The sequence below is a fragment of the Gobio gobio genome (genome assembly GCF_949357685.1).
Source record: "Gobio gobio genome assembly, chromosome: 5".
Lineage (NCBI taxonomy): Eukaryota > Metazoa > Chordata > Actinopteri > Cypriniformes > Gobionidae > Gobio > Gobio gobio.
In genome coordinates, this window is record NC_137101.1 from 19,231,728 (window position 1) to 19,246,605 (window position 14,878).

At 39.6% G+C, this 14,878-nt stretch overlaps 1 protein-coding gene across 6 annotated transcripts in view; it reads right to left on the minus strand.

Moving 5' to 3' along the window:
- bltp3b (bridge-like lipid transfer protein family member 3B) overlaps positions 1-14,878 on the minus strand; it is a 49,377-nt gene that overhangs the window by 12,675 nt on the left and 21,824 nt on the right. For 2 of the 6 annotated variants that reach the window (XM_079816585.1, XM_079816582.1), the window contains 7 exons: positions 12,682-12,823; positions 12,382-12,575; positions 10,136-11,502; positions 6,799-6,947; positions 5,834-5,973; positions 5,545-5,695; positions 5,418-5,456 (listed from right to left, as the gene is read on the minus strand). In XM_079816585.1, coding sequence (XP_079672711.1) covers positions 5,418-5,456; positions 5,545-5,695; positions 5,834-5,973; positions 6,799-6,947; positions 10,136-11,502; positions 12,382-12,575; positions 12,682-12,823 — 2,182 coding nt within the window. Of the gene's footprint in view, positions 1-5,408; positions 5,457-5,544; positions 5,696-5,833; positions 5,974-6,798; positions 6,948-10,135; positions 11,503-12,381; positions 12,576-12,681; positions 12,824-14,878 lie in introns of all 6 variants that reach the window. The other 4 variants (XM_079816584.1, XM_079816581.1, XM_079816586.1 and 1 more) reach the window with 2 other exon arrangements.

The following is a 14,878-nucleotide window of genomic DNA, read 5'->3' on the forward strand; positions in this document are numbered from 1 at the left end:
CGCTAGCTACTCTCTGCGGTCTCAGACAACGACATCTTAGTCCTGTGTCAATTCGCAACCTCACCGCTAGATTCCGTTAAAATTTACACAGTGCACCTTTAAAGCAGCAACGTACAAAACAGCATATACACAAAATATGTATAATTAGTCACTCAAGTTTCAGGGTGTATAAACAACTGATAGAAATTAATAATTTTCATCATTTTGAATTCAGATGTAGTTTTTTGGGTTTATTATTCAAAATTATTTTGTGTTGTTTAGGCTACTTCCGTGTTGTTTCAAACTTGAATGAGTGACTTGTAAGTGATAATGTTTTCCCACTTATTACACTCCTACTTGGATGACAAATAAATAATTGATTTGAGTTGACATATTTTATTAGCTCAATTAACAAAGCTTCTGCGAAGAAAAACGTGCTTTGAGGCTAAACGAAAGAACGAAGTTTAAACAAAATGACCATTTAAGGGATAATAATATACAGTCATACAAATTTATTATATGTTTTTTCAACATATCAAATAATTACAGGGACGTGAAATATAGATTTTTGAGATACAACGGTTATAAAATCTTATTCATATCCATTTATTAAATTAAAATGTATTAATCCATCAAAACGTACACAACAATCATCCTAGCAGGAAGATGAATGCTACAATGATATTACAGGACTCTTATCAATATAATCGATAACTATAACAGAGACGCAAGATTGAACCAGCTCCTTTTGTATGAAACAAGCTAGAGCGAGTCCGTAGTGTGATACGCATGACACACAAAAGAAGCTCTGGCTTCAGATACAGATGAACGGACTGTTATACAGTACAGCATTGCTATTGACAATGGTCATTATTAGGGAATAACAGACCTCGGAATGTTGCGACTGACCAATCGGAAACAAGCATTTCAGAGAGTGTTGTAATAAGCCATAATAATGAAAGTCCAATGAAAGTCCAGGTGCACTTGAAGGCAGCAAGAGATTTTAGGTCGATAGTAAGTGTTCCTGCAGCTGAATAGCCTGACGTGTCACTTCACATTTGCATAAGGTTAAACTTTTCTCAACTACAGTTCCTATTGCCCTCATTAAAAACTAATGATTCCAGGTCTCTTTGTCGCGACAAATCACTGTCAGAGTGAACTACCCTTAATACCTCAGCATAGATGCCATTACAAAAAATGCACGCAATAATGAAGATCCACATATTGACAACACCATCTACTTTGGTTTCTCCATGCAATGCAATAAGCCTTGGAACTACAAGAACACATGAGTGTGTACACAGTCATGCAGGAAACCAAGGGATCACTAATGAGTGGAAGTCAAGGGCCCGCTGCACACGCTGTGAAACCAGACGGGAAAGCAGGACACGGGAGACAACCACTGGTCTAAAAATAGACAAATCCAAAACATTGAAACGCTGCATTTAAATTATGCATTGAATCCAAAATGTCAGCGCAACAATGCCTGTGGTAATGAATAGAAATCTCATTGAAATTCATGGAAATTTCCTACAGCAGAGGGCAGAAAGGAGACATCAAATGATATCGGAGCTGTGCAGTTCAGCGGTCCCAGAGGGTCTCGTGGCAGAGGAGTCCACGGTTTCTGTCTGATCTATATTGAATTCGTGTACCTCCTTTTCGAGAACCGTCAGCTCTGAAACTAAGACTGCATTAACAATCTCACCTCCTCTGCCCAGAATAGGGAGAAATAGCGCTGATGCTTATTCAGCAGAAGTGTTAAATAAGACATAACAGGAATAAGTCATTTACCAAAATAATATTGTGGTGGTATGATAATTAAAGCAGATGTTACTAGCATAATAAATTGGCAATTGTACCACATTTATATACTGTGATATGCGGTACAACAAAGTACTTGAAGGCACACTATGGTACATGTACAAAAACATGGTATTACCATAGTATTATGTCCCTTTGTAAGTCCCAAAATCACAAAAATACATGCATTAAAAAATATGGGATACCATTCTATATTTAAAACATATTTATAATATTTTTCTGAATAAGGAATTTGACTTGATGAACATTAAAATATTTTTTAAAGAATTATTATAGAATTTCAACCTATGAATTTGCATATTGTAAATGTTTTTTGAATTATATTTGTATTTATTCTTTTAATAATTCAAATAACTATAATAGAATGTAAACTATAACATATTTTTATCTCTTTAATTAATGATAAACAACCAAATATTGCGAGCTTGTAAGATCTAATTTAAAGGGTTAGTTCACCCAAAAATGAAATTTCTTCCATTAATGACTCACCCCAATGTTGTTCCACACCCGTTAGACCTCCGTTCATCCTCGGAACACAGTTTAAGATATTTTAGATTTAGTCCGAGGGCTTTCAGTCCTTTGAATGTAAGTGTATGCACACTTTGCTGTCCACGTCCAGAAAGGTAATGAAAACATTATCAAAGTAGTCCATATGTGACATAATTTGGTTAGTTAGACTCTTTTGAAGCGTCGACAATACATTTTGGTCCAAAAATAACAAAAACTAAGACTTTATTAAGCATTGTCTTCTCTTCCGGTTTTGTTTGAATCCGCATTCACTACGCCACAGTGACGCTGCTGACGTAAGACGCTGTGACGTGTTATCTGGTGCGACAGAGCTTCGTTTGTAGTCTGAGGGAGACGCACGCTGTAAACAAGCTGTTCTACATTGTTTGTTTTGCTATATTTTTTTTTAAAATGGTGCGTAAGTGTGCATGTCCCGGATGCCCTAATCGCCAAAAAAGAACACGACGACGTAAGACTGTGACTGACGTCACTGACGTCACTGTGGCGCCGTGAACGCGGATTCAAACAAAACCATAAGAGAAGACAATGCTTAATAAAGTCTTAGTTTTTGTTATTTTTGGACCAAAATGTATTGTCGACGCTTCAAAAGAGTCTAACTAACCAAATTATGTCACATATGGACTACTTTGATGATGTTTTCATTACCTTTCTGGATGTGGACAGCAAAGTGTGCATACACTTACATTCAAAGGACTGAAAGCCCTCGGATTAAATCTAAAATATCTTAAACTGTGTTCCGAGGATGAACGGAGGTCTAACGGGTGTGGAACAACATTGGGGTGAGTCATTAATGGAAGAAATTGTATTTTTGGGCGAACTAACCCTTTAAGTATTGTAAAAAAAATGGGTTGGCTTTTGTGCATGTGCATGTTTTTTTTTTTTTCTCTAGGACAAATGAGAGTTGCATTTTTGTAATATCAAACGTTAATTTCTTCAATGTCCTCTGTGGAAATAGTGCAGGAAGAAAGGCTCAGACCATCATTACATGAGATAGAAGTGATCATTTCCTGTCCTTCCTAGCTGAACATTTGAATTAATCTTTCAACAGTTGTGAATAAAACAAGCAAACGCAGCACTTTCCATCCCGAGATACTGAAGCACAGCAAAAATGCTGCAAGAGGAAAGCGAATGAGTGAAAATAACAGAAAATAGAGAACATGGGAGAAGGTGAGAGAAAGATACAGAGAAAAAGACTGAAAAAACAGAGGCCAGGAGAATCAGTCCAGAGAAACTGAGCATGGAAAAGCCTAAAGATTAATGCTTGGAGAGGAACGAGGCAGTGCTCTGAAACAGCCTAGATAAGATGAGAGAGAGAGAGAGAGAGAGAGAGAGAGAGAGAGAGAGAGAGAGAGAGAGAGAGAGAGAGAGAGAGAGAGAGTATGTGTGTGTTTGTGTGTGTACAAAGTCTCCTGAACCAGCAGTTCTCGGACTGCAGAACCTAGTGGTCTGTGACAGCAGAGAAACGACAACACAAAACCAGAGCAGCTAAAGAGGAGAGCGTGCGAGAGAGAGAGAGAGAGGGGGGGGGGGGGGATTAAAGAGAAGACCTGGGTCCAGTGGGCGAGAAAAATGCTCCATTAGAATTCACACAACACAAACTTACTATACTACTGCAAAAAAGTCTATTTATTTAAGAGTGTTTGTCCACTGACTGAGGGGCCATTTACATAACACTGTTTTCAACTAAAAACGGAAAAACATTTATTTTAATGCATTTTGGCCTTTCATTTAGACGATAACAGTGATTTGGGGGACTGGAAACGCAAATTGTTGAAAACGGGATTCAAAGTGTAAGTTTTTGAAAGCGATACCGATATAGTCTGTGAATTTGTGAAAACATTGACATCATGCGTATTACATGTTCAGTCAATAGGCGTGATATGTTTCGTTTACAAAGTGACATCTACTACTGACCAACTACTGGCCTGGCAGAATAATAGAGCATTTTAGTCGTTTTCGCAGATCTGTGGGAACGGGGATCGTTTTGACAACGTTTTCATCTGTACACGAAAAGCACAAAAGGAAAAACTTTTCAGTTTTTAGTACATCGTTGTTGTGTAAACATACTGCATCTCTAAAACAGCCCTTTAAAGCACTGTTACTAGAAGCACTAAAGCTAAATATTCGATATTAATATTAAAGAAGCTTCAATTTAGCACCATCACTATAAGCTAAATCCAGTGCTCACAGCAATAAAGTAAAAGAGAATTACTGTTGGACTAAATCAAATGTTAGTACTAATATTGTTTTATTACAAATAATCATTAAGGGTAATTTCTATGAGGACTATGATATTTTCTATGACAGATACTTATCCTATTAGCATCTTTCTCCATTAACAAATACCTGTTTTTGCATTCTACAATAAGGTTTCCTTTAGACCAATTATTTAATCAACCAACTAGCCGTTTATGAAAATATGTACAATCAGTACACTACCAGTCAAAAATTTGGGGTCAGGTCAGTCTTTTTTTTTTTTTTTAATTATACTTTTATTCAGCAAGGATGCATTAAATTTATAAAAAAAATGACAGAAATCTTTTTTTACTATTTCAGACTTTAAAAAAAAACTGTTCTTCTGAACTTTCTTTTCATCAAAGAATCGTGAAAAAAAGCTTCACGGATTCCACAAAAATATTAAGAATAAAAAATGACAATAATAATAAATGTTTCTTGGGCACCAAATCAGCATATTAGAATGATTTCTGAAAGATCATGTGACATTGAAGACTGATGCTGAAAATTCAGCTTTGCATCACAGGAATAAATTGCATTTTAAACTATATTAAAATAGTAAAAAGCAGTTTTAAATTGTCATAACATTTGACAGCATGACTGTTTTCCTGCATTTTTCATCAAATAAATGCAGCCTTGGTGAGTATAAGTGACTTCTGTCAAAGACATTAAAAAACCTAACCGACCCCAAACTGTAATGTATGTGTTCAAACCAAACACAAAAAGTGCTGGGAGAGTGATCACACAACACACACAACTCGTGCAAACTCACAGATAGCATCTACACTTACAAGCGTGTCGTGCGCATAAACACACACACTATGTAAACATATGAAGATACACACTTAAAGTACCTTCACCACTCTGAGCGACTGATGCTGAAGACACTAAACCTGAAGAAACGCAAACAGCAAGTGTTTATCAGGTGCAACATTGACACACATGCACACACAAACAAACAGACGTGTCAATCGGTCTTACCCAGGCTGCGGTTGCTAAGATACTCCCGCAAACTGATGTTGCCGAGCTGATTGGGTTGGATCCGCCCCACCTCGAGAGCTACTGCTGTGTCGTCACCCTTCAGATCCAGGGAACAGCAGACCGAGTGAACCTTCAAAACCAGTACCGACACCTGCAAACACATGCAATACAGGTATTATATACATGGCTCTGGATGCATCATCAATCAGAAAATGTACTTACAATCTCGTTATTTTCATTGAGGATAACAAAAAAAGTGAACTTGGGAAAAGAGGAGAGAGGAAATTACAAGGTCTTTTGTGGGTTCGTCTATGCTCTGCGAGGCAGCGCTGATGGCGTCAGGTGACTGGGCCTCATCTGCCTCCTGAGCGAGACTCACATTAGCCCCTTCATTTAGAGCATCCTTAAAGCCAGAGATCGATACATCATCTATAACAAAACACACATATGCATATTATTTGATTAGAGTGAGAGAGTATAACTGCATATAAAGTAAAACATAAAAATAAATGACGTTTAGCTTGTGCTAAATGGTCAATCGGAATTCATTTCTGGTTATGAAGAAATACAGTCATATTGCTCCATCAATGGAACAAAATAGCCCGAAACCTAAAGATGTTATGATACTGCCCCCTGGTGGTCACAAACATAATACGGCTCTGGTATAAACCCCGGGATACACTGCATGATTTTAGCAATTCTATAAGATTAATACAAAACACACTGGATCTATTAAACTTGAGTGACACCTATTGACTCGTAGGCTACGATGCACGTTTCTATAGACGAATAAAACTTCATCAGCATGCGCTAGTGGTAAACAAAAAGACCATGATGAATCACACTTTGGCAGTTGTAGTTTTTATGTGCTGAAAAAAGAGGAAGTGGCGAAAGAGGAACGGGAAAAGAGCTTGAGGTAAGCATTCATGAGATGAATGCTTACATTTTTATTGGTTGGACGAAGGCCGTAGCAGCAAACACACTGTGCGGTGATCATGCTGAATTTCTGACACTGTCAGAAAATTATCGTAGGCTATCTTTAGTCGCAAGACTGTGGCAATGGCCGTCTTGGAACCCCTCTCGTTAAACGACATAGGACCAGCGATTAGGAGCCACGATCACAGAAATCGCCACAAATGTTTCATGATGCCAATCTTTCGTCTGGGACAGCTGAAAATCATGCAGTGTGTCCCGGGCTTACGAGACAATAATACACATCAGTAAAACATGGTGTTCTCGAGTGCATGCATGTACCTCTCTCCAGCAGGCTGTAGCTGTCACAGTCCTCAAGTGAGTAGCTGTCTATGGAAAGATCATCCAGAGACTGTAGTGAAGGGCTTTTCTTCATGTTCTTAAAGGACACGGAGAAACTTGACTGCGACTTGCCCTGCATCAAACGGCCACTGCAGAGTACATGCACAAAAAGTAGGAAAAAGTGAGTACAGCGAGCGCATGTCCGTACTAATATAAAAGATACTAAAAAGAAGAAAGAAAAAAACACCAAGAATGATACAAAAAAAAAAAGAAGTCGTTTTGGCCAAACTCAAAACACCAAGAGTCAGCAAACTCTGCACACGTCCACGGTGCTAGACACAACAGTACAAGGGACAAGCTAGTGTGATATAATGACCACAATCACAATACCAATACCACGGTTTTGTCCACAAACATTCACGCACACACAGATGGGCACAGAGTCCTACAGAGGGTGTCTTACATGTTGGACATGGAATATAAGGAGGTAGACCTGCTGTGCGTGGAGGTTAAGAGGTCAGAGACCACTGATAAACTGCCTTTCCTTCAGAAAAGAGATTAAACACACAAACACACATCCAGAGATAACATTCAGAGCAAGGAAGCAGTTGTGTATTTGGTTTTACTCCCAAATACACACACATACTCTCATAACATTCAATTATATTAGTTCTGCATCAATCACATCTACATTCAGTTATGAAATAAAGCTACAAAACTCATAATCCCGTAATGAAGACCAGATTCAATTCTATGACAATTGCCGAATAGTGAAAAGGTGTCTCAAAGGTTGACGATCTTACACATACCTCTTATCTTAACTTCATTGAGCCATTAAAACTGATTAGCCTGTCAGGCAAATAGCGGGGCACCTTACATACACTCACCTAAAGGATTATTAGGAACACCATACTAATACTGTGTTTGACCCCCTTTCGCCTTCAGAACTGCCTTAATTCTACGTGGCATTGATTCAACAAGGTGCTGAAAGCATTCTTTAGAAATGTTGGCCCATATTGATAGGATAGCATCTTGCAGTTGATAAAGATTTGTGGGATGCACATCCAGGGCACGAAGCTCCAAGTTCCACCACATCCCAAAGATGCTCTATTGGGTTGAGATCTGGTAACTGTCGGGGCCATTTTAGTACAGTGAACTCATTGTCATGTTCAAGAAACCAATTTGAAATGATTCGAGCTTTGTGACATGGTACATTATTCTGCTGGAAGTAGCCATCAGAGGATGGGTACATGGTGGTCATAAAGGGATGGACATGGTCAGAAACAATGCTCAGGTAGGCCGTGGCATTTAAACGATGCCCAATTGGCACTAAGGGGCCTAAAGTGTGCCAAGAAAACATCCCCCACACCATTACACCACCAGCCTGCACAGTGGTAACAAGGCATGATGGATCCATGTTCTCATTCTGTTTACGCCAAATTCTGACTCTACCATCTGAATGTCTCAACAGAAATCGAGACTCATTCTCCTCTGACCTTTAACATCAACAAGGCATTTTCGTCCACAGGACTGCCGCATACTTGATGTTTTTTCCTTTTCACACCATTCTTTGTAAACCCTAGAAATGGTTGTGCGTGAAAGTCCCAGTAACTGAGCAGATTGTGAAACACTCAGACTGGCCCGTCTGGCACCAACAACCATGCCAGGCTCAAAATTGCTTAAATCACCTTTCTTTCCCATTCTGACATTAGTTTGGAGTTCAGGAGATTGTCTTGACCAGGACCACACCACTAAATCCATTGAAGCAATGTGATTGGTTGATTAGATAATTGCATTAATGAGAAATTGAACAGGTGTTCCTAATAATCCTTTAGGTGAGTGTATATTGTACTTGCAGGAGTCCATATTTAGAGTCTGTAAAGGTTAGATCAACTCTGCACCTCAGTGTCCACTTTACTGCAGAGTTTAGATCTGACCCTAGTCAAACACACCTGAAAAATCCAGTGAATGAAATACACAAATCAAGTACTTGAGTAAAAATATGGGAGTGGAATTGGGGAATTAAAGGTGCACTATGTAAAACATTTTTTAGGCCAGTGTTATATATTTTGTTCAGTACTTCCAACTTTACAACTATTTGTAAATCGTGAGAAATAACAGAGTAACGTCATAACTTCATTTTCAACACACTCAGATGTATCTTAATATGATAAACAGAGCTGCGTTACCTCATACTCATGACCAGAAAAGCGGAAGTGGCGCCAGCGACTGTGTCATAATAAAAGTCCCGCTGCTCGCGAGGCGTGTGTTGCCTTCATCTTATTAACAATCGCTCCAGCGGCCTTGCTCAGCCCCACAACACTAAGTACTGCTCTGCTTCATACTACAGTAACGTTAATAATCGTATCCATGAGTCCTATCCCGATTCTTTTCCACCGGCTGTGAGGTGGAGACGACATGTCCCAAGATTCTGCGCTCAAACGTGGCGTCATCAAGCTACGCCTTTGTTTTGAACAGGCAACCTCTAGTGGACGGAAAAGTTACATAGTGCACCTTTAAAATAATGTACTAGAAACACAGATTATAGGTTACAGCTCAGTCTAACATCATTATGAATTATTTTGAATTGTGAAGTACTCAGTTCTAGTCAATAAGGAAGATTATGCAGACACTTAAAATGTATTGTCCACCAAGTAAGAAATGTTTCATTTCATAACTCGCTCTGACCGGATCATTTGAACCAGCTAGTTGTTGACTCGAGAGCAGATGCAATCAGATCAGTCCAATTCATGAATTAAAAATTCAGTTCGATTTGTATGTTAAAACTATTTAACTTGTTAATTGAAAACAATCAGCTTCCACGAATTGGACACTGCTCTCATATCTTGGAGAGGGTGACGATTTCTTCAGTTCGACATAATGAGGAACATAATGTTTTTATCAAATATACTGGAGTAAAAAGTATGATATTATGCTTTGGAATGTAGTGAAGTAAACGTTTCCCAAAAGAAAAATACATATACTTAATAATAATACTTCATTACAGTCTTTAGGATTGCTTAAAAAATACATGCAGGTGTAAAACTCTGCAGGACAGTGGATCTGGACCCCTAGGTTAGATAGTAACACTGATACTGTGCATTTTATCAGGTGTTGCAGGGTTTAGGGCAGAGGTGCCCTGCTCCTACTTTCCAGTCAACTATCCAATAGTCCACAACATTAGCGCAACATTATGTCACCAAAGTGTATACTCCAAGGTGGACTGTACGTCAGCATTTTGGACAGGGGCATGCAGCTCTACTTCAATTATCAATTTTCAAAAACCAAGCAGGAAAGAAAGGGAAGTTGTGTTCTAAATACATAAACACTGTAATACCTGGACATGGATTGTGGCAGCTTGCCTCCCTGACTCTTTTCGTTCCACTCCCTAGAAGAAGTGTCTGCGATGGGATCTATTATTGCATTTCCACCTTGTGAAGTTTCACTCTGTTGCCCTTTGGTTTCAGTTCTGCTGCCCTCTCCATCAGGAGATCCTTCTCTCAATTCCTTCTCCTCAGACAGCACCCTCCCTCCAGATGCCACACTACTCCTCTCATCCATAGATGCCTTTCTCAGAGCAGGAGACGGGGATGATGAAGGAAGGAGAGGCGATACGTTGATGCCATGCGTGCCTGTAAAGAGGAGCTGATCTACATTTGTTCCCTCTCCTGCAGCCGAGGGTATCTCGTGTCCATCGCCAACCTCACTCCCGGCTTCAAGAGTGGTCCTGCTTTCTGAGGGGGAGACATCAGAGTCCAGGGGGCTGGTGCTTATATCCGGTTGGGGAATAGGCTTTAAGAGTAGTGCAACTTCTGCACTTTTCATGAGCACACCCACACAGGCACTGAAGGGTTGTGTAGGACCCTGGAGCTTGGAGCCGTACTGCTCCAGATCTTGCTGTAAAGTGCGCTGCAGAGATTTCACAGCATGTTGCAGTCTGAGCAGGAACATATACTGCCCATGGCTCACCTGAGCACTCAGGTGCTTCTGAACGTGCACTAGCACCTGCAAGTCTACTTCACTGGACGAGGAATCAAGGGAAAGAGACGAAGAGTCGCCACTGAATAGGCCATCAAGAGAGTGTGGTTTGTGGAGACCATTGCTTGGCATGTTGCTTGGACATGCATCAGTGCTGTAATACTCCTTAAGAAGCTTCTTCCTCTGCAGACGATTGGCAATCTCTCCTGACTCACTGCGAGGCAACCGGCCAGACCCTACGCCTGCCCTGAGCCTCTCGTTGTGCTGTGTATATCGGGCAGGGTGGCATACCCAAAGTGTCAGAGGGAAAGAGTCCACGCAAGGTGTCGGACGACCTCGCCCACTGCGTGAGCCTTCATAGTCCACCCAGAACTGAGAGAAGTGCACGGCCCACAAGTCCGTGGCTGCTGGTGTTTTGAGGGCATTGGTGGAGAGAGATGGTGGAGCGAGGCCCCGATACACATCATGAACACGCGTATCCTGCTCATGAGCATGCCGCTGGAAGGCTGCATGCAGCACAGAGGAGGAGTTTTGGGCATGAGGAAAGGAGGAAGAGAGGGAGGTGAAGAAGGGTTGCTCCTGGAAGGCCTGCAAAAGAGCTTCCAGACTGGACCGAGTGCATCCGGTAGAGTGACGTGTGTTAGTGGCTACCATCTCAGAGGTCTGCACTGACACAGAGCGAGGCTGGCCAAGCTGAGACTTCTCCTGGTCTGCAGGGATCACCAGCTACAAACATTAAAACACAGAGATATATATTAAAATACAAAAAAAGATGGTACAAGACATGAACAGCAAATGTAGGCCTCCTGATCAAACTCACCAACATGTAATTTTGAAAACTACAATAGGGGCTAATTGATCTCAAAACTACAGGGGCTTTCGCACCGGGTAGTTCTAGGAACTTAGTTCTAGGAACTAGCCACCATGGTGGTTGCCTGAGAACTAAATGTTCCCCAGCCAGTAGGAACTCAACTTGTTGTGACTTCTGTTTTGACAGAGTGGTGGACATTTTTTTTGACGCGGCTGAGAGCACACAGCGGTCTTCATTAGTTTACGATCTGTTTAACAGTCCTGTCTAATATGTTATACAAAGAAAGTAGACAGTATATGAAGGCTGAGAGGTCCATCTACCACTGTTTTCCATGTTCATAAAGTTAGTTTGTAGAGTAAATATATAAGCTATAAATCTGTGCGTGTACACAGCACTTTTAAAAATGGTGTTTCACGTGCATTCGGCCAATCAGCGTCCTTTTACGTCACTGGTAGTTCCTATTGTGCTGGGTTAGACCCTACTCTGAAGTAGGAGCTAACTTAGTTCCCCCAAAAGGCGCTCCTATAACTAAAATCGTTCCCATTTCCTGTGGTAATGGGGTAATTCCGCCATTAGTTCTAGGAACTATGAAAAGGTTCCTCCAGTGCGAAAGCCCTTTAAGAAGAAAAGAAAACCTCTTAAATGCCTCTAGGTAATATATAGCATCTAGGAAAGATAGTAGTGATGTTACCTTAAATTTGGGCCAAAATGAGGTACCTTAGCTACCCACAATTTGAGACAGACACTGCAAACCACATTTCACTGGAAGTATGCAAACGTAATTTAATTTCTACCTTCAGCATGAGTCCGTCCACTCTGATATCTACATGTTCCTCAGGTTTCTGCGAGTCATTGAGTTTGTACAGCTCCATGAATTGTTCTAAGCTCTGACGAAGGTCCAGCGCAAACAGATTGAGCCAAACCAGACTGCGTGAGTCAAGCACCAGCTGTAGCGCGTTACACTGCACGTACAGGTTGGGACAAGGGACTGCAGGGAGAAAGTTTATTCATGTCAATTCAGAGAATGCTTGAGTTGAACTGAAAAGTGAATATTTTGTCAGTGTTAATGATGGATGTGGTCACTTTTGTCTTACTGGGATAGTCTTTGCCATCCGGGAAGTAGTACTCTGTGAATTCGGCATGGATGGCCGGCATCTCTTGGGGGAGATAGAGGGTTTTCTTATTGCAGGATATCATGCTTTGAGGACTGGACCGTGGCTGGTCTGCTGTAGACACCTTAAACATATCAGAACAAAAAACTTTAAAAAGGTTTTTCACATTTTGAGCATTCAAGCCGTGTTGCATCTGGTTTGATGTCAATGATGACATCATATTTGAATTAGATTTTAACAAATGGCGTTAAACAGCTTTTGCAGAAGAGAAGATTTTCAGTTTTTTGTTATCTGACTTGGACTATAGCAAGCATATGTGCTCTTGTTTTTTTTACGAATGAGTATGTAGATTGCAGAAAATTGTGTTGTATGTGTGTTTAAGGGATGGACGATTTCAAAATATATCTCGATACTTTCTGGTATTTACTGCAATAGCGATATCAATGACGATATAAATTTAGTACCATTCCCCATGTTTTTGGCTAGAAGTGAGAGCTGCATGCATTCTTGAGAGCCTCAGAAAAACAAACAATGATCTAAAGTAAAATGTACCCATCATCAAATAGACTCCTATAATAAACAAATTACATAAAAGAATACATAAATTCCAAACACCAGCCTTTTCAGAAATGGAAAAATTGCAGATATACATTTCTTCTGTAAAAGTGCAAGTGTTTAAATAGTGCAACTGTGCTGAAAAATATCACATAATACAAATAAAAATAATTCTAATAATAATTCAAATCAATGACAAGTTTGAAATGTAAACACAGATTCTGTATTTATTCATATTCATAACTTTGACTTCCGGGTGACTGGGTACACTGGCGCGTTTGGCTGCCGCTCTGCTCTACGATTTCTTTTATTATTTTAATCCACTTTTAATGAGCGTTTTATATTACTTCGCTGTTTTTCACTACTCCGCATTGTTTTAAGTTTTTGTTGTTGTGATGTGGTGGCATCTATTTATCTACGCAGGATTTTTGGCTTGACTGGTGTTGGCCTGGAGGTTTTCCATATGTTCTTCGGATTTAAATCTTCCTGGGGTCGCTGTGGCTGTGCCTTTATCAAACATAGCTTTACGGTACACCTTCCGTCAGCTTCTGTCGCTAAAGCAAAACTACCATCTGGCTTTAGACGCATATGACTGCTGTGGCAATGCTGGCTTGCTGAGGCCTAAACGTTATTTACATCGGAGCTCAGGTCGCAGCTATGTCTCTTCTTCGTCTCCCTCTGTTTCGATTACTTATTACCGCCGGAAGAACACAAGACTACATCATACTGGTGTTGACACTGGAAATATAACATCACTGCACTCGAATAGTAGCAAAAGCAATAATCCTAACCATGTCTTCAGATTACAAAAAAAAATGCAAATAATGATTTAATGATAGAAGTTAAGTAATTTGAACTAAATCTTGGTAATCATGTGCTAATGAAAATGTATGAATGCATATATGTATATATATATATATATATATAAATATATTTGTCATTTTAACTGAATTGTGGTGGTGCTTAAGAAGTAGATCAAACGTAGTGGTGCTTGTTGGTCATTCATTGTTTTAGTAAAAAAAAAACTAAAAAAAAAAACTAACATTAACCCATAAGAACCCGGACCAATTTATCCTTATAGGAAAATGATGGGGCATATAAAACAGGCTTAATGGACCACTTGTAACATGTTTCTGCAGTTCTGCAGAAGATCTGTAATGTTACACATATGTGACATTGGGCGTTTATGATACATTTTTCTATGTTACATATATGCCACATTGGGCATTTATTTCTCAGTTTAAAAAAAAAAACATTTAATATTTTTTTTGCTAAATAGCAGTTTTTTTTGTTTCTTTTCTTTTCCACAACATTTATCAAAATTATGCATATTATTAAAAAATTATTAACAAAACATATCAAGCCATAGACGGATCTTCCAACACTTATCCCCTGCTTGCTGATTTTAAGAATCATTGTTGTCAGGGAAATGTAGACATGCTAGTAGAGTCTGAAAACAGTTGCGTAACATTTTATCAGCCACCATGGTATGTCATTTTGTCATTTTCCCAAGTAGGCATGATTTCCTGACATTTGGTGCAGATCATGCGCAGATCAATACCAATCAATATTTCAATTAAATTAAACAGTGCTGTTAAAATTTTTCTGAGTCCTAGATTTTATA